The sequence below is a fragment of the Rhipicephalus sanguineus genome, chromosome 9, assembly GCF_013339695.2.
Source record: "Rhipicephalus sanguineus isolate Rsan-2018 chromosome 9, BIME_Rsan_1.4, whole genome shotgun sequence".
In the NCBI taxonomy this organism is placed as follows: Eukaryota; Metazoa; Arthropoda; class Arachnida; order Ixodida; family Ixodidae; genus Rhipicephalus; species Rhipicephalus sanguineus.
Genome location: NC_051184.2, coordinates 95283791 through 95306002, shown reverse-complemented (window position 1 = coordinate 95306002; position 22212 = coordinate 95283791). Strand labels below are relative to the sequence as shown.

Sequence of the window (22212 nt, the reverse complement as noted above, 5' to 3'; positions counted from 1 at the left end):
TTGCGCCGCTGCTTCGGCGCTCACGAGGGGGGCAAAGATGGCGTGAACATAGCAGCCGCAGCTGAGAGTGCCATTGTTCGCATCAGGAAGCTGCATCAAAGTTCAATTACAGAACATCCTTGCAGCTACAGTACACTCTTGATAATTCAAACTTTAGGGGACCTCAGGATTTTATTTGAATTATCAGAAGCTTGAATTATCAGAAGTTCTGATAAATATGACTCGGGGCAATGCACCAACTAACACTACGATGTTTATTGTTTCTCAGTGCCGCAGCAACATCATAGACTGCTCTGCATGATTGCCAGTAAAATTTTTAGACATCAGCGATAATACTGGTACTTGTTATTATACAAGGCATGCACAGGTGTGTAATTAAGAGACAAAATGTGTTTCGTCCCACGACAGTTGCTAGCCTCTTCTAATTCTTAGGATGCTTTCTCGCATGGCATACCGCAGAGAAAGTGACTTTAAGAAACGTTTGGCATGCGATAGATTAAGGCCAGACCTTATACAGTTTTTTTTCCCTCAGTCAGCACGAGAATATTGGTGCGCAAGGTTCGGCTAGTTTGGCCGTTTTGTAGGCAGGCAATCAGCTTTATTTGCGCCTGTTAGTAACAGAAAACCGTGAATGTTCAGCTAGAGGCAACAAAAGCAGCAGATATTTCCAGACAAGGAAGCAAAAAGTTTGAATTAACCGAATTTGTGCAGTGAGGCAGTTTGAATTAAGCAGCTTTAAAATACATTGAAAACATAGTGGGACAACCAAAAATTTAAGATTTGTTTGAATTAACCGAAAGTTCGAATCATCAGTTTGAATTATTGAGAGTCTGATGTATATGTTTGTTTGAAATACAAGATACAGTAAAACCTCATTAATTCGAACTCGGTTATTTCGAAATCCCACTTAATTCGAAGGGTTTCTGTGGTCCCGTATTTTGCAATGTAAATCTGAGTGGATATTTTGAAGCGGCGGTCAGCGCCAGCCCGGTTAATTCGAAAACTTAGGGGTGCCATGTGCCAATTCCCGATCCCGATTTCGCCGCAACTCCGCGGAAGCGACGGCCATTAGGAGCCACAGGGAATGCAGTGTAGCGATGTTCATGAGTGACAGTTGAAGCAGCCCAGCCTCGCTGGTGCTAGCGCAAAAAAAGTAATAAAGAAAAAAAAGAAAACGCGATCTCGTGGTCAGCTACAACGTGCGCCTGCGGAAAATAAGACGTGCTTCACTGCAACACAGCGGTGACACGCGGGCAGCATGTCGCATGCTTCTCACAACGTCAGCGCGTCATGATTTACCCATTCTTTTTGGGAAAAGAAAAGATAATAAAGGACGACCCGACGGAATTCATGATGTATGCGAACCTCCGACTGGCGGTTGCTCCGGCAATTTGCGCACTTGCACTGCTGGCGGAGTTCTTGCCTGTAACGGCTACTTCGAAAACTCAGTTCGAAAACTTCAATGATCATGTTTTCCGGCCAGAACAGATCGCGGATTCCGTCACACTGGCCATTATCATATTCTTCATTTTACCAGAAGGAATGGGCGAATGGTCCCACCATGACGCGCTAACGCTGCGAGGAGCAGGTGACATGCTGCCCGCGTGTCACCACTGTGCTGCAGTGAAGCACGCCGTTTTTTCCGCAGGCACGCATTTCAGCTGACCACGAGACTTCTTTTTTTTTATTTTCTTTTTTTTTGCGCTGACAGCAGCGAGGCCCGCCGTTTTCACGGGACTGCGGCAAAAATGGGAACAGGTATTGCTGAAAACAACCCTTGGAGCCGCAAACTAGAAGGCCAAACGACCACCTCTGATCATTTTCAGTAATTCGAAGTTCCTTGCATCCCGCTTAATTCGAAAGTTTTTCACAGTCCCAGTGACTTTGAATTAACGAGGTTTTACTGTATGTATTTTGAACTTCAAAAAAATAGGTGTGTGACTTTTCCTTTTTATCTCTGGAATGCGGTTTTCTTGTTGTGTACCACTGTGCAGCGAGTTGCTATTACGCCTGCTGTGGCTATAAAGAAATAGTGGTTACAACGAGCAAATCGTGGTGCCCCTTCAATTTCATTATAACGAGACTTAACTGTATACGTGGTTCTTGTACCACCCAAAAGTGTCCTGCTAGACTTCATGCCTTTGAACTATAGTGAACTAGAATATACTCTAGTGGCACGACCGGCAGGCCGCGCCACATCTCTTTGTGGTCCGAAACGCCTCGAACGGCTGCTAGGATTTCTCGTGGCACCACTGCGCCTTTCCCTAGGCACAGTGGAGCGGGCGCGCGGCACGTGTACAGCGCGGCTGCCCGAATCTCGCAAATCACTTCGTCGGCGGCTACAATTTGATTACTTTACAAGTACCAGAGTGTTCTGTTGCATTTTCTCGCACGGACCATGGTGGAACAGCTGTCTGTATTTTGTCATGTATCCCGCTCAAACAAAGACACGACCTCACGTTAAATATTCAAAACTGCGAATCAGTTTGGTTGGAATTTTATATAATCTAACTTTCTCAACATTGATAACAGAAATTTAATGTTTGGTTGCTTCTGCCGATCACTTTCTTCCTCAGGTTCAGATTTTTATGTTTCTCGCGAATAAATAACGGCAAGGTTATCTTCAGATAACAAAAAAATATATTATAAGCATGGGTTATATACATAAATTAATGGACTCATCCCTGAACTCTGTGAGTTATTCATCTTGTTTTCATGGTTTTAGTTACGAATGTCTTCTTAATACCCCTGCTTGCTCAGTTATTGGTGGCTCCAGCACTGTAATCGATCATGCATTGTCTAATCTTTTGTTGTCCATCTCACGTATACGAGTCTTTACATATTGACATTACTGACCACTTCCCCGTCATTGCACGCACTACATACCTGCCCACTATTCTTATTCCAGCTCTTACACTCTGGTCTCTATAAAAAATCATTGTTAGAAGCTGTATCTATTACGCTGACTGGTTTGCTGTTCTTGACACCAATGATCTGCAGGTACCCTTTTTGCGAGTTCTAATAATGTTGCTATTGCATTATCACTCCTGGTCGCATCCGTCCATTTCTCATCTCATTTCTCTTCTGAGCACCCATTTCTACCCTGTCACTTTCTGGAACAATATTTCTTGTAGACATCAAAGCACTTATAATTCACGAATTCAAGAAACACCTAAAAGCATAGACGTAGGAAGGATTTTGTCATGGGGGGTGGAAACCCGTGTTGGATCGGGGAAGCGCTGGTGTGGCTTGCGGGGGGGGCAAGTGCCCCTTTTGCACCTCACTGCCGACACCATTGGCCAAAAAAATATCTTTTGTCCAATACTAATATGTAGCCCATATATTCATCACTATACTTTCAGTGTCCTAATTATTCTAGCCTGATTTAACCTGTTTGTTTTGTAACACTTTACAGTGAAACCTCGGTGATACGATCACAGCTCATACGAATTTCGGGGTGATACGAATTTTTCGTTGGTCCCGGCCAAGGCCCATTGGCCTGCAATATAATGGAGTACGGTTGTTGCGAACCGATTTTCACCCAGCGACGTTTGATACGAACGTACGCTACCACCCAGGTACGAAGAGGTGCTGTCCGCGCTGTCGCGAAGTACGCGCCAAGCACATGCGAGCGCGGGAACGCAAGCGTGGGCATGCACGCCGCACCGCCAAATCGTCAGAATCATGGTGTAAGAAAAACACTTCTCTTACGGTCACAATAAACCTTCAGAGACGCGTCACGGCCTCCAACAGTGTGTGCGCGAGTCTTTGAGGCTCTTATGTGCCTCCATGTGCATTCGCGTTTATGTTACAGAGGACGTCAGCGCCATGCTTTTTTTTTTAACGCGTCGACGCGAGCTGCTGTCGCTGTACTGTGTTCACACGTGCCTGCCTCGTGCATCAGACATCCTATGAAAGGTGGACGAGGACTGAAAGAAGGCGAGGACGGTCTTGGCGAAGGAGTCAGGCCTCACAACGTCAACATGCGCGACCGTTGAGGTCGCACTTGTGCGGGAACAGCTGTCAATCTCCCAAAAAACATCCCCAACACCTCCGCAATAACAAAATCATAACACAGAACCGTGGTTCTGTAATTTTGTGACCTTGATCTATTGCGTCAAAGCGTTTCTTTTGTTACTTTCGCTGCAGTACTCCGGTGTCATGCAAAAAAGCATACTAAAATTTGGAAGGGGCTACTGCTGTCGCGGATCACAACGCACCTGGTTCATTAATTAAATACGCGCGTACAGGCCGTATATTTAAGAGTGCTGGTATGATTGCCGACATCTAAAAACTTAACTGGCAATCATTCAGGGTTCTTCCTGACGTTGCTGCAGCCCTGAAAAACAATAAATGAAATGTACGCCAGCTTTCTCTTGTCGCATGCTACTTTTCAATGCTTTCTGGTGATACGAATTTCGGATGATACGAATATTTTTGGTGGTCCCGTGAGATTCGTATCACCGAGGTATCACTGTATTAGGGATGGGTGAATTGTGAATTTGAGGTTCGAAGCGAATCCGAAGCGAATAGTATTTACCGCATATTATTAAGAAAAATGAGCATTTTTGTCATGACCTTTGCACAATATTTTTAAGGATTGGAACTAGGTATGAGTGAATGTCATATTTTTGGTTCAAAATGAAGTGGAAGCAGCCTTAAATAGTATCAAGATTTGAATAGCAGTAGGGTTATAAGTGGTGCAATATGTTACAATTTAAAAATTACTATACTTAGCGCATATAAGCCCGTATAACACACTTTTAAACTTAAAAAAATATGTACATTTAACTTTGAAGTGTGGCTTCGTGGCAGTGCAGATTTCTCCTGGAGGGGTTGTTTCACGGCACAGCAACCAGAAGCCGCAGTGAAACCGCCTTTACAGGGAGATATGTGCAGTCAAATGTATACATATATTCCTTCATTTCGAATATACTAAATTCGTATCGAAGCAAATTCGAATACTGTAATATTCGTTCGAATATTCGAAATGCCCGGATATTCGCCCATCCCTACACTTTATATTGTTGTTTACAATCCTTGTCATGGAAATGACCTTTCCAGTATATGTATGCCACGTGATTTATGCTGTTATTTTATGCATCATGCATATGCATTTTCAAGTTATCCTTTGTACTTCACGCCACTGTTTATAAATCTTCACTATCGCGCAACGCTTCCTGTATCTTTATTATTTGCACATTTTATATTCCTTAATTATATTATTCATGCTAAAAACCAGCTATTGTTTTTTGTACTCGGCGTATATACATTGCTGTAGCATAGTTTTTACGTATAGTTTGAAAATGATGTCCCATTCCAGTCTTTGAGTTCGGGACCTCCTCCTGCATATATCCTAGCTGTAATCTTTTAGTCATCTTTTAATCATCACAATTATTAAAGAGGTGTCTTTTTTTTATTTTCGATATGAGCACTGTGTTCCCTACTATGAGCTCCTATATGATAAGCCTGCACCACAGTTATAATGAAATAGGGCCGTATGCACATAATGAGCGTTCGCTGTGTAGCGAATGTTCTGAGCGCGTGCGTAAATATGAAAAAGATATGTGTACTTGGCCAAAATAAAGCTGCTGAGCCATGCAGTGAGCAAGCTGGCTGTTTGGTGTTTGCAAGAAACAGAAAGCAAACACACGCATCAGAATTAACCGCAGCTGCAACTCTCAAGGGGCCTGTGACGGCCCGACAACGCAGCCAAAGCTGCTAGGAAATGTAGCAGTGGCGCCATCTCGCGGCACCCATGTAAAAAGAGGACGCGGGAGCCCGGCCGGTCGTGCCACTAGAGTATATTCTAGTTCACTATACTCTGAACATTCCATCAATGCCCCATAACTGTTGAACATAGTGGCGGTTAGGGCTCACAGAGGTTCCACGTCCAAAGCCATCATGGCTGCATGATGTCACGACAGCTATCAGATGTTATAGGCAGGAGCCCGTACCATTATCTGCAATCTGATATCCCAAGCACTACCAAAGAGGCTTTCATTATGATTGCATCATCTCAAGGTGGTATGCCTTGCCTCGCAAAGGGCACCGACAGCAAGCCCCACACAACCGTAAAAAGCCTTCTCTCTCGCAGTATGCCAAGCCAATCCCAGTCTTCTTTTGTAATTAGCAAAGGTGTCCACTTGTGGAGCGGCTACTATCTACTGTTTTTGTTCACTCTTCCTTTTTCGTGTATCAGCTGGCCAATTCGATGAGAAATTTCACACTGCAGCGATGACTGGCAATAAAACACTACAACTCGTAGTGTGACCTAAGAAGTTCACTCTCTATTGAAAGTGTTACTCACCGCACCGCCTGTGAGTAAGTGATGCAAGCAACATGTGGAGAAAGCCTTGCTCGCTCATTGGCTGCGCACCGATGAAGTAAATTGCTGATGTCGCGCTGCGTTGGCAAAGTGGGTGTAATCACAACGACGGGCTATGCCTGCCCCCTTTTTCAGGGCCTAGAAAGACAGGGAGACCGAGCAGGAAACCTAAACCAGCCAAAGTGGCCACGAAAGGGTTCTTCTACACCCTGTAATTTCCTTATTACAGCACTCATTCGCAAAATTCTTGCAGCAGCATGTTTACATCATAAAAAGATGCAGTTATCTTTTCATAACAAGTTTAGGACATTGGGGTTGGTTACTGGCCCTTTAAAACGAACAAGGGGGTGGGACATGATGTGTTCTTTCATGAAATGGTAGTGTCTCGAATTTCAATGGACAATTAGGCCAGGGAAAGCACAGAGGACGTCAATTGTTGTCTTTAACTGTAATTTCACAGCAAGAGCCTCACCCCGGCAGAATTAATGCCTTAGGTTAGCATGCAAGAGACCAGGATCAGCTACCACCTCGCACAATGATCCCGTACCACGTGACACCCTCTGGCAAAAGGAGTGTTCCACACTCACCTTCTTGGCTACCAGCGGCGCTGGCTAACACTCCCAGGGATTGCATGTACAGAAATACCCAACCAAGTGGATGGGGAAGCGCCTTTCGCCATAGCTCAACAGGTAGAGCACTGGACACATAATTCGAAAATAGTGGCTGGCGATGGAAAAGGTTATTTCTCTTCCGCTTTAATTCATTTCAACTTACATCACAATTACTACACTACAGTTAAAGACAACAGTTAAGGTCCCCAATGCTTCCCCTGGCCTGACTGTCTGTAGGAATTCACTTGGTTGTGTCTAACAATGAAATGAGTCCATCAAAAAAAAATTGCCCTTCTTTTACATTCAGTTGGATATTCATTGTTTCACTTTAAGCCCGCAGCAATTGGGTGCACATTGAAGCCAGGTAAACATGGTATGCATCATACGCTGAAATGAACATCAACCAATTCACTGTCTTGCAAAGACACAGAACAAGCAAAAACGTGCCTTCCTGAAGAAGTCCCGTCCAAGGGGCGGCATGGGCGGTGGCCCACTGCCAAGCTCCTTGTTCAGAGGACTGCTGATCCAGGGATCAACGGAGCACACCAGGATCGGCTTGAGGGGGTGGGAATGTAGTGAGCCAGGCTCGAAGAGGTCACCCGCGGGTAGCCGGTGCCACGGGAATAGGCGCAGGGCCGCGATTCCCCCGAACATGCTGCCCCGGGACGCGCTCTGATTCAGGTTGAGGCAGTAGATGCCGTCCGCTGGTAGCTCTCTCCAGATCTGCGAAGAAGGTGTTTGTTGCAATCAAGAGAACTCAAGTAAGCTCAAGAAACTCAAAAGAACTTGCCCTGGGGGGCAAGTTTACATTTGCATATCAGTCTACAGTAAGCACCTCCTATTACTTGACTGAAGTGAATTTTTTAAACTCGTGCTTGACATCAACCAGACAATAATAATAATAACAATAATAATTTACTTCCGCCAATACAGTGCAATGTTGATGGAGGGGGCAAGAAAAAAAAAAGACTAACCACTTGACTAAGCCCCCCCGCCCCCCATCTACATCACGCAGATGTGGTGGTGGCGGCAGAACACATACGAGGAGTGATCAAAAAGTTTTGCAACTTGGCTATAACCAAATATCTCACATTCATCTCTCACAACATTTTGTTTACGTCATCTCTACAGCTGAGCATGGTCTGAATATCAAACCTTCCAGTTCGTTATTTGGTCTGCATCAGTCAGTAAAACATGGCGTCCTCCCACAATTTCAAGCTTGAGTACCGGAGCATTATCGAATTGCTGTGCAAAGAAGAAAGTTCCCCCAGAGAAATCCACTGTAGGATGGTGAATGTGTAAGGCAGCGGCGAATGTCCTTCATATGCTACAGTGACACCGTGGTTCAATGAGTTTAAGCATGGCCATGTGCACGTGGAAGATGAGCCAATGTCAGGGCGGCCGACCACTTCAACTGATTTGGGCAATTCAGCCTCTGCAGACAGTCTTATCATGAATAATCGCTGAATCAAGGTGTCCAAAGTTGCTGGAGAATTGAACATTTCTTATGGCAGTGCTTTTATGATCATCGACGATGTTTTGGGTATGTTCCGAGGTCTCGGCGTGACCGATGCCACGGAACCTCTCAACACAAGATGGACACCACCAGGTTCATTCATCAAGGGATTCTTTTGCACCTCTATCCAAGCGTCCCAGATTTTCTCTCCCGCCTTGTGACTGAAGAGAAGAAGTGGCTGTATCACTGGGACCCAGAAACAGAACACCAGTCTATGCAATGGATGCATCTGGGGTCCCCTCCCCCGAAAAAGTTCAAGACGCAACGCTCAGGGATGAAAGTGTTGGTGACACTTTTCTGGGACGCAAAGGGGATCCTGCTCATTGAGTATCATGAAAACAGTAGGACAGTTACAGGACAATACTACGCCAACGTTCTTTGAAAACTGCTTGAAGCCATCGTGGAAAAACACCGAGGATTAGCGACAAGAGGTGTTCCACTCCTGCACCACAATGCCCCAGTTCACAGGTTTCGTGTTGCCCAGGCCGACATTCGAGAGTGTGGTTTCGAACAGCTGGACCACCCACTCTGCAGCGACGACCTGACCCCCAGTGACTTTTATATATTTCCGAATTTGAACAAACACCTCAAGGGAACGAGGTTTGATTACTTGAACTCGCTTCAAACTTCCGCAGAATGGCTTGGCAACCAGGACGAAAGCTTTCTTTTAGCAGGGTATTCAAAGCCTTTTGGAAAAATCAGAGAAGGGCATTAGTGTGCAGGGAGATTATGTTCAAAAATAAATTTTTTTCTAAGGTCTGGCAGTATTCCTCACATACGAGTTGCGAAACTTTTTGATCGCCCCTTAGCATATACAATATGATCACAATAACTGACCCAAGTTACACAAATTACACATATATTCACTAATTGGAGTGATTATGCATGGCAACAATGCAGGTTATACACATATGAAACAGCAAAAAGCATAAATAACAACCATGAATTAAATGCTTTATACAAATGTTTCTAGAAGATAGTGGCAAAAAAAAAGAACATGCTGAGAAGAGGTTTATTGGCGGTGCGTTCCTGTGGTGACGCTCTGACCAAACACAGCGAGTCGGGGCAGAGAACCGTCCAGAAAGATGCCAGCGACAAGCAGCGCGAGGCGAGCGTTGGCGATACTGCTGACCGGCGACGCGTCTTCTTCTTCACAATTCGCCCCCGCCGGAAAAGAGCCATCCTGGCGACCTAGGAGTCTGAAGGCAGAGGGTTGTGGTATGGCTTGAGACGTGCCACGTGGACGAGGTCACGTCCACGCCGGCGCATGTCGTCAGATGGGGAAACTGGCTCAATGATAAAGTTCACCGGGGATGTTTGCTCCAAAACACGGTAAGGCCCTTCGTACTTTGGGACGAGCTTTGAGGAAAGCCCAGGAGCTTGGTACGGAACAGCCAGCCATACAAGAGATCCAGGGGAATAGCTGGGACTTGGAAGTGAGTCGGCGTTGTTTTCCTTCTGGCGCTGTTGTTCTTGGGATGTAAAGGTGCGCGCGAGTTGGCGGCACTCTTCCGCTTGTCGGGCAGCTTCGGACACAGGTGGGCATTCGGAAGCGTCCGGACGATATGGTAGGAGAGTGTCGATGGTGTGCGAAGGTTCGCGGCCATACAGGAGGAAGAAAGGTGAGAATCCCGTGGTAGCCTGTGTCGCGGTGTTGTATGCGAACGTTATGAAGGGAAGAACGCGGTCCCAGTTACCATGATCAGATGTCACGTACATCGCGAGCATGTCACCGAGGGTGCGGTTGAATCGTTCGGTGAGCCCGTTAGTCTGCGGGTGGTATGCCGTGGTCCGTCGATGAACAACGTGGCATTCGGAAAGCAGAGCTTCGACGACTTCCGAGAGGAAGGCTCGACCTCTGTCACTAAGGAGTTCCCGAGGTGCGCCATGTCGAAGGATGAATCGGCGTAGGACGAAAGACGCTACGTCCCGCGCAGTGGCACTTGGCAGAGCAGCAGTTTCGGCGTAGCGTGTCAAATGGTCCACAGCGACTATGATCCACCGATTGCCATCCGGTGTCATTGGAAGTGGGCCGTAGAGATCTATGCCGACGCGGTCGAAGGGGTTGGCAGGGCACGGAAGTGGCTGCAAGGCTCCAGACGCGCGTGAAGGCGGTGATTTGCGACGCTGACAGTCGGGGCAGCACTGAACAAATTTTCGTACAAAGTTGTACATGCCGCGCCAGTAGTAGCGATGGCGAATACGTTCATAGGTTTTGAAAACTCCGGCATGGCCACATTGTGGATCTTCGTGGAAGGCAGCACATATTTGTGATCTTAAGCTTCGGGGAATTACCAAGAGCCATTTACGGCCTGCGGGAGCGTAGTTCCGTCGGTGTAGCAGCCGATCACGAATGGCGAAATGGGCAGCTTGGCGGCGGAGAGATCGGGATGCAGGAGTGGTCGAGGCTCCCGAAAGATAGCCGAAAAGAGAAGCGATCCATGGGTCACGGCGTTGTTCAGTAGCTACGGAGTCAATGTCGAGAGATGTGACTGAGTGTGTGCAGTTCGTTGCGCAGGCCGAGTCTGGAGGTAGAGGCGAACGAGACAAGGCGTCCGCGTCAGAGTGCTTGCGTCCGCTGCGATAGATGACGCGAATATCGTACTCCTGAATTCGGAGTGCCCAACGGGCTAGTCGGCCAGACGGATCTTTCAACGTGGCGAGCCAACAAAGGGCATGGTGATCCGTTACCAGGTCGAACGGGCGACCGTACAAATACGGGCGGAACTTGGTAAGCGCCCATACTAGAGCTAAGCACTCCTTTTCAGTGACGCTGTAATTGGTCTCTGCTTTTGTCAGCGTGCGACTCGCATAGGCGACGACGTATTCGGAGTAGCCGGGCTTACGTTGGGCGAGGACAGCGCCAAGACCGACCCCACTAGCGTCTGTATGCACTTCAGTTGCAGCTGTTGGGTCGAAATGGCGAAGGATGGGAGGAGAAGTGAGCAGACGACGGAGCGTAGCAAACGCGACGTCGCACTCAGGAGACCAGGAGGAGAGGTCTGTGTCGCCGCGTAGGAGCCGGGTCAACGGCGACATGATGGACGCGAAATTTCGGACGAAGCGCCGGAAGTAGGAGCATAGTCCGACAAAACTTCGAAGCTCTTTGATGGTAACAGGCTTCGGGAACTCGGCGACGGCACGAAGTTTCGCAGGGTCGGGTAGAACACCGTGCTTAGATACTATGTGGCCTAAGATGGTCAGCTCCCGCGCGGCGAAGCGGCACTTCTTAAGGTTGAGCTGCAGTCCAGCGTTGGTTAAACACGTCAAAACCTGTCTGAGCCGATGTAGATGGGTAGGAAAATCGGGAGAGAAAACGACAATATCGTCGAGGTAGCATAAACACATAGACCACTTGAGGCCACGCAATGTGTTGTCCATGAGTCGTTCAAACGTGGCAGGTGCGTTGCAAAGGCCAAAAGGCATCACGTTAAATTCGTACAGCCCGTCAGGTGTAATAAATGCAGTTTTCTCGCGATCAGCTTCAGCCATCAGAACCTGCCAGTAGCCAGAACGTAAGTCTAAGGACGAGAAGAATTCTGCTCCTTGAAGGCTGTCAAGGGCGTCGTCGATGCGCGGCAAAGGATAGACGTCTTTCCGCGTCACCTTATTTAAGCGACGGTAGTCGACGCAAAAACGAATAGACCCGTCCTTCTTGCGAACTAGCACGACAGGAGATGCCCAAGGACTGTGGGATGGTTGAATAACGCCACGGCGTAGCATATCTTCGACCTGGTCGTTGATGACGCGACGCTCTGCAGCAGAGACGCGGTACGGTCTTTGACGCAACGGCTGGTGCGAACCGGTGTCAATGTAGTGGTGGACTTCCGACGTGCGGCCCAACTGCGGCTGAGAAACATCGAACGAAGTCGTGAAGTGTTGGAGAAGTCGAAGAAGCGCGGCGCGTTCTTCGGCAGTCAGGGTATCAGCGATTGAACTCGTGAATATTTCACTCGACGAGCCCTCCTGTGTTGAAAGGGCAAGAAGGTCGCTCGAGTCAGTATGACACGATTCGTCTGGCACGTTCAGAAAGAACGAAGGGTCAAGCTCTTCCACGCGACCGAGACATTCGCCGACAAGCAACGTAACCGGTGCGGAGAGGGAATTGTAGACAAAAATATTGCTGTGGCCGGCAGCGATGTCAAGAGCGGCAAAAGGCAGTGGGACGGCTCTGCGACTCATGAAGGTGTCGGAAGGTGTGAACAAGACCGTAGCATCGTTGAGGCCACCGCAAAAGACAGGGACAACGGCAAGAGAGGCAGGCGGAATGTCGGTGTCCTCGCGCACGACGAGTTTAGGCAGCTGAACAAGAGCGTCGTGGAATGGCTCTGCACACAGCGGCGAAAATTCAACTTCAGCGCGTGCGCAGTCGATGACGGCATTGTGACGTGACAGAAAATCCCACCCGAGGATGACGTCGTGCGAGCAGGCAGAAAGAACAATAAACTCCACGACGTACATAGTGCCTTGTATGAATACGCGGGCAGTACAGGATGCGAGAGGTGTGATGTGCTGTGCGCTGGCCGTGCGCAGCGACAGTCCAGAGAGCGGCGTGGTCACTTTGCGTAGTGAACGGCAGAGCTTGGCGGCTATAACAGAAACGGCTGCGCCGGTGTCTACAAGGGCAAATGAAGGAAAACCATCGACAGATACGGCGACTACGTTAGCAGGGGAAGTGCGAGGACTTGGGCAGTTCGAAGATGGCGCAGTTCTTGCCTCTTGAACTGCGGCGTTTAGTTTTCCTGGTTCGAGGGTCCGGGTCGGCGACGCATTGGGGAGAGCGATCGCCGTCGAGGAGATGGTGAGCGGCGCGGCGGAAAGTCAGGGTGGTCAGTGTAAGCATCCGACGGTGAGGGTCCGGTAGGAGATGGGCGCATGGGATGAGCGCCGTATTGGAACGGCCGGGTAGCGTCGCTGGATGTTTGAAAGTGACGGCGACAATATCGAGCAACGTGCCCTGGAGTACCGCAGGCGTAGCAAATGGGGCGATTATCAGGAGTCCTCCAAGAAGTGCTGACTCGCGGCTCGGCCCAAGATGTAGGAAGAGGTGCAGATCGGTGGGCATATTGCTGCATAGGTGGGTAAGGCTGCTGGGGAGGCCTACGCACCACCTGGGCATACGTAATAGGTGAGGCTACGGGCTGCATAACCGGCGCATATGTAAGAGGCGCGGCCACGGACTGCTGATGGTGAGCGACGGGAACGGCTTGAGCGACCTCTTCGGCAATAACAGTGCGGAGCGTTGGCGGCAGACGAGAGGGCGGCTCCTGTGTGAAGGGGACCAAGGAAAGTTGACGAGCAACTTCTTCGCGCACGAAGTCCTTGATCTCCTGAAGCGTCGGCGAGTGCTCGGGAACAGTACCAAGACTCGAGAGCGAGTCGGCGTGCGATGAAAATGGCCGAGTCAGGGCGCGCTGCTTCCTCAACTCGTCATAACTTTGGCATAAAGTGACGACTTCCGAAACTGTGCGAGGATTCCTGGCCAGGAGCATCTGAAATGCGCCATCGTCGATCCCTTTGAGGATGTGCTGAATCTTGTCCGACTCAGGCATGGCGGGGTTGACACGGTTACAAAGATCGATGATGTCTTCAATGTAACTTGTGAACGTTTCGGACGGCTTCTGTGCTCGTGTGCGCAAGCGTTGTTCGGCGCGGAATTTACGGACAGCGGGTCGGCCAAACACTTCAGCGAAAGACGTCTTGAATACTGACCATGTCGGGATGTCGCTTTTGTGGTTGTGATACCACATTTCGGCAACGTCAGTGAGGTAAAACACGACGTGGGTCAACTTGTCGGCGTCATCCCACTTGTTGTGCGCGCTCACCAGTTCGTAGTTTGTGAACCAGTCTTCTACGTCGGTCTCACCGGCACCGCTGAAAACCTTGGGGTCCCTCAGCCGAGGAACTCCGGTGCCGCTGCCGGACTGGGCGGACGGGGCCGGTTGGTCGACGTTGGTTGTCATGACGGGCGGAAGTGTTCTGCTTCGCAGCTCCAGGTTCAGTTGACGGGGACCCTCAGCACCCTCCACCAATTGAGAAGAGGTTCATTGGCGGTGCGTTCCTGTGGTGACGCTCTGACCAAACACAGCGAGTCGGGGCAGAGGACCGTCCAGAAAGATGCCAGCGACAAGCAGCGTGAGGCGAGCGTTGGCGATACTGCTGACCGGCGACGCGTCTTCTTCTTCACAATGCAAACAGATTAGTTGGTGCACACATGGGGATAACGCTAATGAGGTACTCTTAAGTGTTTGAAAAGTTAATGAGGAATTCGCAGAGCTGAGCAAGTGTACTGTCTGTGACTTCAATGCATGCAAAATGGAGTTTATTTAATTGTGATGGTAGCTGATAGGTAATTCTTTGTAGTCCATAATTAGTTCTCGAGTGGAAGTATCCAACGCAATTGATAATGATGTGAGTAATGCGACTGATAAGTTTGCATACAGGCTAACCCTGATATAGGAGACATACGTCTTTTTGGTTCTGTCTTATAGTACTGTAACAGCCAATCAATCACTTTTACTTTGTTTATTTGCAATGCACAATAATGGAAAACATCTGTTTTACGCGAAATGTCATGAATAGGAAAGTAGAGAATGGGAGATTCCGTAGTTGTAAATAGCTAGAAAGAGCGAAGCTTATCACCTGTACCAAACGTAAATATAAATCATTCACTCAACCATTCAACTGATCAATAAAAAAGTCCAGGAGATTCAGGAATTCCCAAACACCACAGAGTAAGGCTTGTCACAGAAAAGTCTCTGCGTGCACGTGGGCTGTGCAGCCGTAAAAATGAAGTAAACTTAAAAATGAATGTCTTTATGCTATTTGCCCTATATATATAGCCAAATGCTAACAAGTTTAAATACCCACAAAACATCACATCTTCACGTACTCTGTACATCACTGCTAGTACTGCACAACCAAAAGGATGGTCTGTTTGACTACTCCCCGTTTCAAAAGTATGTTTTTATGTTAATGAAAAGAGACACAATGCACGAAACAAAGGATGATAAAAAAGAAACTGATTTTGCATGACATTCCGGTGGTCATACCTCATCTTGCAGTGCGTGCACAACAGATGCAAGAGCGAGGCCGTTGCCACAGATCCGGAACAGTAGACTTCGACGTCCAAAAACATCACGTCCGAACCAAATCTGCTGCTTGTCGCTCTGAAGTAAAATGCAAGAAAAACAATTTTTTTTGTTGTTGCAAGGGTATGCACAAACACGTAATGGATTTACTTGCTGAATTACACCAACAGGTTCAGTTAAAAAAGAAAAAAAGTTTACGTTTACTTCTGAACAGGTGAAACAAAAGCTGATCACAGCAACATTCACATGCTCATACACACACCAACAGCAGCAACAAAAGAACTCCCTTAATACAAATAACTGCCAATACAATGCCAAATCTGGCATTGGTAAACTACCCAAGCAGGCCTGCGCAATGTTTGGTTGGACTCTATTTGAAGCATTTCTTTTTTAAAAAGCTCCAAGCTCTAAGATATATATTGTTGCATCGAGTTCTGCTCTCATAACATCCAAGTTTACCAATTCCAAGTTCACCGTCGTTCTGTTTGAAAGTATAAATCACTATGCACAAAACTCTCACAATATGATTATACAGTAAAACCTCATTAATTCGAACTTGATTATTTCAAAATCCCACTTAATTTGAAGAGTTTTCTGCAGTTCCATAATTTTTTATGTAAATTTGAATGAATAATCTGAAGCAGCGATCTGCACTAGCCCGGCTAATTCCAAAACTTTGGGTGCGACATTGCAATTCTTATCCCGATGGCAATTCCTGATCCCGAAAAGAGAGAAAGAGAAATACAAGTGCAGCTGGTTCACCAATCTTCTGCACAGTGCAGCGCAACTACAGACAACTACATAAGTTGACTGTCTTCAAGTTGCCCATGTGGCTGTCTGGCCTGACAAGCCAATCATTAAGTCTGCTCAAGGCATGCTTGAGTGTCCAGCAGCATTTGTCAAATCAGAAACAGTGGCAAGAGAGGTGATCCATGGGCACCTCACATTTGTATTTACCAAACACATGGAGAATCAGCCATTGTGGATATTCAAAACTTGGACTTCTTGATTTTACATCGTCGACAAAACCAGTGCACAATGGGGACACGGACAGGAAAGAAAGGCCACCACCATGCTGCTGACAAATGCCGCAGCTGAACAAGTCAATAGTGAGTTTTGGTGCTGCATACGTAGCGTCTATATTGGCATTTCAGAACACCACGTTTAACATATATCATGTGCACAGAACTTCTGCTCATGTGCTCTGTGCCAAATTTGGCGTTCTTGTGTAAGCAACGTCGTTACGGGCGCTACGTAGAGAATACTAAAACTCACTAAAGAATACTACTACCTCGACCAACAGTTAACAAAGCTATGTTGAGTGAGGGTGTGAAACATTTGTTTGCCACTGCAGCTGTACTAAACGATGCAAGGCAGGAGCCTACCCACTAATCTTTTGCAATGCACCTAATAAATGAGCCAAAGATTGTTTTTTAAAAAAATATGAAGTGATCTAATGAGTATCTGTACCTTAAAGTAGACGAATGCCCATGGTCCTTCTATGCGCGACATGGTGTTGAGCAAATCAGAATCGCAGGTGCACTGTGACAGTCGGTGAAGAAGGACGTTGGTGTCACACTCCTTGTCTGGGACCTGTAAAGACCGCGTCTACAGAAACACAGCTTTCGTGAGTTGTGCTGGTGGCTACTGCTCGCCACTAAGATAGCATACAGTAGCTCAAGAGGTCCAAACAAAGTGCCACACAATAAGCCCATATACCCATCTTAAACTAGCATAATTTCCCATTGCCTCCTCACTCTTCAACATCTACGCATAAAAGGACTGCCATAGTGTTCCTCACCAACGTAGCAAACTAGCCAATGGCAGACAAAACAGAAGGACAACGAGGTGAGGAGTCAACAAGCTGCCCGAAGCTACAGCTCTAGTGCCTAAACACTCCACATAAATTTTTAAGTGCGGAGACCTTTAGGGGTCCGGCTTGTCGTCCATGCATGCATCTAATGTGGCGTGATCATGCTGGCAGTTAAGCACTCATACAGGCCATAAAAAGGCTAGCAATGTTCAAAACCAGGTTAAAATAAACGAACAAGGTCTAAAATAGTATAATTAAAAAAAATAACAAAGAAGTAATCGCTATAATTAACTAAAAATCGCTAAAAACGCTTCAGAAACCTGCGGCTGACTCCGGGGACGTGCAAGAGAGGGCTCCACTGCCTCGCCGAGCGAGCGAATGCCCCTCCTCCCAAGCTTCGCCGGCGCTGTGTCGCTACATCTGATAGGGGAAGCAACCTGACGGGACTTGCTGCAGACGAAACGTATCTAAACTACCGGTACAAGCAGGAAGTCGATAAAGCGCAGCAAAAAGTAGCGCACATGTCGCACACCGAGTTTGTGAATCTCCATAACAAGATTCTACTCGTGCCCGTAAAACCCTACATGCTTACCTCAAACATTGGCGCCATCGATGCTTTGGCAAATGAAGCAGTGGGAATTATACTAACGGGGAATCGCACAGATTCCCGAGCTACGCAATTCCTCAGGTGTTACAGAAGTGGAGCTCCCATACGTTTTTTTTTTAAGCACAGTCAAACCCAGATATTAGCTAAACACACAACAACGTAATTTATTTGTTTCAAGTACTGTTGAGCCAGGATACTACAATGGAACACACTACAATGGAATTTATTTGTTTCGAGCACAGTCAAACCCAGATAGACACGCAGATACTTTCAATTCCAGGATTTTACATACCGCAATCGCATTATTGTCACAGGGATATTCTCACTCTGCGAGCTTAAAGCAAATATATGATAAATTAAAAATGGTTTCATGTCATAACAAACTTCTACTCTTACGCTTAAGTGTGTTTAATGAGAAGTTATAAAAAAAACAATAAATGCTACATGGTAGAGCACAATTTACTAGCACCATGCAACCTATTGTTTTCCTTATTGCTCTTTCATGAGACGTGAGCAACTTGTCATGCAAGGTCAATTAACAGTAGGCAGACAACAAAAGTATCAAGCTGTAGTACTTAATGTCTCAGCATAGGGAGTTGCTGTGTCTGGAATTTTCTATACAGGATACTAGGGGCGCACGAATATTTGAAAATTTTAAACACCGAATCAAATAGCATTCTATTTGATTCGGTACTCGAATCAAGTAGTGCATATTATAAATACAGTATATTTTCCTAAAATCTCTCGAATAATAAACACTGATGAAAAAACCTCAAAGGAATGAAATGCAGGAACAGAGAGGGTTGACATTTCTCATTTTAATAATCGAATTACCAAGATGCATGCAGCCCAAGGTTTTACATGACTATCTATGCTTTTTTTTATTTAGTAATACTGCAAATCCCGTGAGGGATTTTTACAGGAGTGGGTTTAAAAAGTCTACAAACATTATGGTACACGCATTCACACAAGTATACAATAGTTAGATAGGGTTACAAAAATAACGATAAGAAATAATAATCATAACGGACCTATGTTATTAAGGAGTGCAAGATAGATAACGCAATATCGCTTTGTCTCAGTTACATATAAAACACCGCAAAATAATATAACAAAAAAGAAAGGGAAAGGCAAGCACACGAGATATAAATGTGACAACTTCCACCATGTCACATATCAAACTTGAAATATACAGGTAAGAAGGACAATGATAAACACAATAGTGATAGCATCACTAACATGTTGCTGACAGCACAGTTTGGCCAGCAAGTTCAACAAATTGGTTAACAGTGGGCTGTGCGACCACTGTCTCGGCTAAAGTGTTCCACTCCCGAACAGCCCTCGGAAAGAACGAAAAACTGAACGTATTGTTGGCGCAAAAGTATTCTTGGAGAGTAAGGTGATGCTCATGACAGGTTTCTCCGGCAGTGTTGTAGGAAATGTAGGCGTTTGAATCCACTTTAATTTTGTTATGCAGGATGAGGTACAAAAATTTGAGTCATAGCAGCATCGCACAACTGGCTAACGTGTGAAGGCCTATCTCTGACAGCATCTGCGTAGGCGAGTCAGTGCGCCTATATCTGTTACAGATAAAACGCACGGCTTTGACTGGACAGCCTCAATAGTAGCTATGTGATTTTGGGTAGACGGGAACTATGCCACACTTGCATGCTCTAAGATAGGGAGTATAATCGTCACATAGGCCAAAAGCTTGGTTTCCCTTGTAGAGTATCGCAGGGCCTGCTTTAAAAACATTAGCTTTCGCATTGCTTTGCTTGTGACGTGTTCTACATGTGCCGACCATCCTAAATCTGACGATATGATGACGCCCAAGTACAGTAGAACCCCGCTGATACGTTTTTGAAGGGACCGTAAGAAATAAACGTAAGAGACGGGAAACGTAAGAGCCGAAAAACAGGAAAAACGACAAAATATTTAGTGGTACAGAATTTTATTTCAATGCTTACGAGCAGCACGAAAATTGGCGCGCTCAGCCGCGATCTAGTCGATGGATAGAAACGCGGAGCTGGGGACGGCCTCATCCACAGAAATGTAATCAACGTATGTGATCTTTTTAACACCAACAGCTGTAAGCATGAAAGAACTAAGCACACGCAATCACGACCAGCGCGGCGAGTCCGACCGCGAACCGCGCGCACGACCATGCGAGCTCCAACCAGCTCGAACCGCTCGAACTCCTCCCATCCTCCGACAAATAACGATGATGATGAGTCTACGCCAACGTGATGGCAGAAGTGAATGCCAATCTCGAAGGCCTTGCTTTCGCAAGCAATTACGTCATAGACGGCATGTTTGTGCAATACAAATCTCAAAGGCTGTGCTTTTGTCAATAGTAAATGCCAATCTCGAAGGCCTTGCTTTCGCGAGCAATTACGTCATAGACGCCATCTTTGCAACGCGAATCTCGAAGGCCATGCTTTTGTTTGCATCAATTGAAAGATCCTGTTGCTTGCGCCTCTCATGCGGCTAATATTACGGTAAAACCAGGCCAAGCTGCGTGAAAATGCACCATGGCCGCTCTCTTCGGTAGTCACTCGGTCGGCTCCTAGCGCACTTCGCGACGTATCATACCGGAACGGTCCGACAGTTACGACGTAACAGCGGGGTTCCCAATACATTGTATCCTATGGGAGCTATGCCGGGACCGGCGGAAAACGACGTAACAGCCGGCAAAACGCACCAGTGAGGAACGTAACAGCGGGGTTCTACTGTACTTACAAGAGGGTTCCCAAAAGTAACTGGACTGGTGCTGCGTTGGGCAGAGCTACCGTAGTACGCAATTCTCCCACTAGGCGAGCATCGTGCCACACCATTCGAGTTTATTGCATTCGGTGGATTCTCCCAGGAAGCTTCTCTCTGTGTAGTGATTTTTTTCGTGAAATCAGTTTCGCACGCTCAGCGTTTTTTGTAATCGCAGCTTGAATTGAACTGTGTGAGGATGTGAAATTTTGTTTCGGTGTGGTAAGAATAGCACCATGACTTGTCACCAGTAACAAGCTTGGAGTGGAAGTCTGGGTCGCTTTGGAGCTGTTCTTTCAAAGCATGGCCAGTTTTCACTCGACCATCTCTTCGCTCGTTTGTCAAAAGTCGAGGCAAAATTTTCTCAACTAGCTTCTCATCCCCAAATCTTTGGTTAAAATTTGATGAACCAAGCTCCAAGCTACACCAGATAATTTCTCCAACTCTTCAATAGTCCGTCATCTGTCTTCAAGGACAAGTGCACAAATTTTTTCAGTCCTTTCATACGTCTTTCATAAGTTCTTTCATACGTTCTCATTCCCGTAGCGCTGTGCAAATATGTCAATTTCTTTTATATTTTCGTTCGTTCGTGACATTGACGGACATCGAGAACGAGGTTTATCATCGATCAACATTTCCCCCTTTTTGTAAAAAGAGAAAATCACTCATTACCTTACGTTTTTCCCATCGCAACGTCCTTGTAAACAGTGCTTAATATCACAATAATTGCCTAGTCATTTTGCTGAAGCATGAAACAAAATTTCACAGCCGCTCCCTGTTCACTTCAATCGGCCATCATGAAAGAAAACTCCAAGTGCGCGAAAGTGATTTCACGAAAAAAGTCACTGCCCAGACAAAACCTTCCCAAGAGAAGCCACTGGATGCAATTTACTTGAAAGGAGTTGCACGACGCAATCCTAGCGGGAGAATTGCATACTATGCTTGCACCGCCTAGCGCAGCGCTATTCCAGTTACTTTTGTGTACTCCCACGTATACTGAATGATGGTGTTAAGGATGATGCTATCATAGCCATACGAAAAAGTATATTGATCGCAGGAGGAAGCTGTTTCTGCTTAAAACTCCAGTGTCACCGGAGCAACAAAGTTGTCAATCCATTATCTTCATCGTGACATTTATGATGATGTTGACTCACAAATATCGTTTAATACTTATATATTGGAAGCACTGGCTATGCAGTTCATCCTCTTCATCTGTATATACACAACATTGTAATCATCGTTATTTTTCCTCCCGCACGCTACGCCGTTTTTGCCTCGCACAACTGCGTTGAAGTATAACCTTTCTTTAACCCCTTAAGTGCTTTATTTTTTTGAAAATTTCCCAACCAAAAGTGCCTATTTTTTTTATTGTTGATTTCAAATCTAATTGTACTAAAAAGTACCTAGTCAATGTTGAAATATTATTTGTACCACATACTTCGTCAAATCAAAACACAGAATAATGCAAGGGGGCCTGCTGCAGCTC

At 46.5% G+C, this 22212-nt stretch overlaps 1 protein-coding gene across 1 annotated transcript in view; it reads right to left on the bottom strand.

Annotated features, from left to right (window-relative positions):
- LOC119405747 (asparagine synthetase domain-containing protein 1) overlaps positions 1-22212 on the bottom strand; it is a 69677-nt gene that overhangs the window by 43666 nt on the left and 3799 nt on the right. Inside the window, exons 3-5 of the mRNA XM_037672582.2 lie at positions 17017-17154; positions 15508-15624; positions 7387-7662 (exon numbers count right to left, since the gene is read on the bottom strand). Of these exons, the coding sequence (XP_037528510.1) occupies positions 7387-7662; positions 15508-15624; positions 17017-17154 (531 nt within the window). The remainder of the gene's footprint in view (positions 1-7386; positions 7663-15507; positions 15625-17016; positions 17155-22212) is intronic.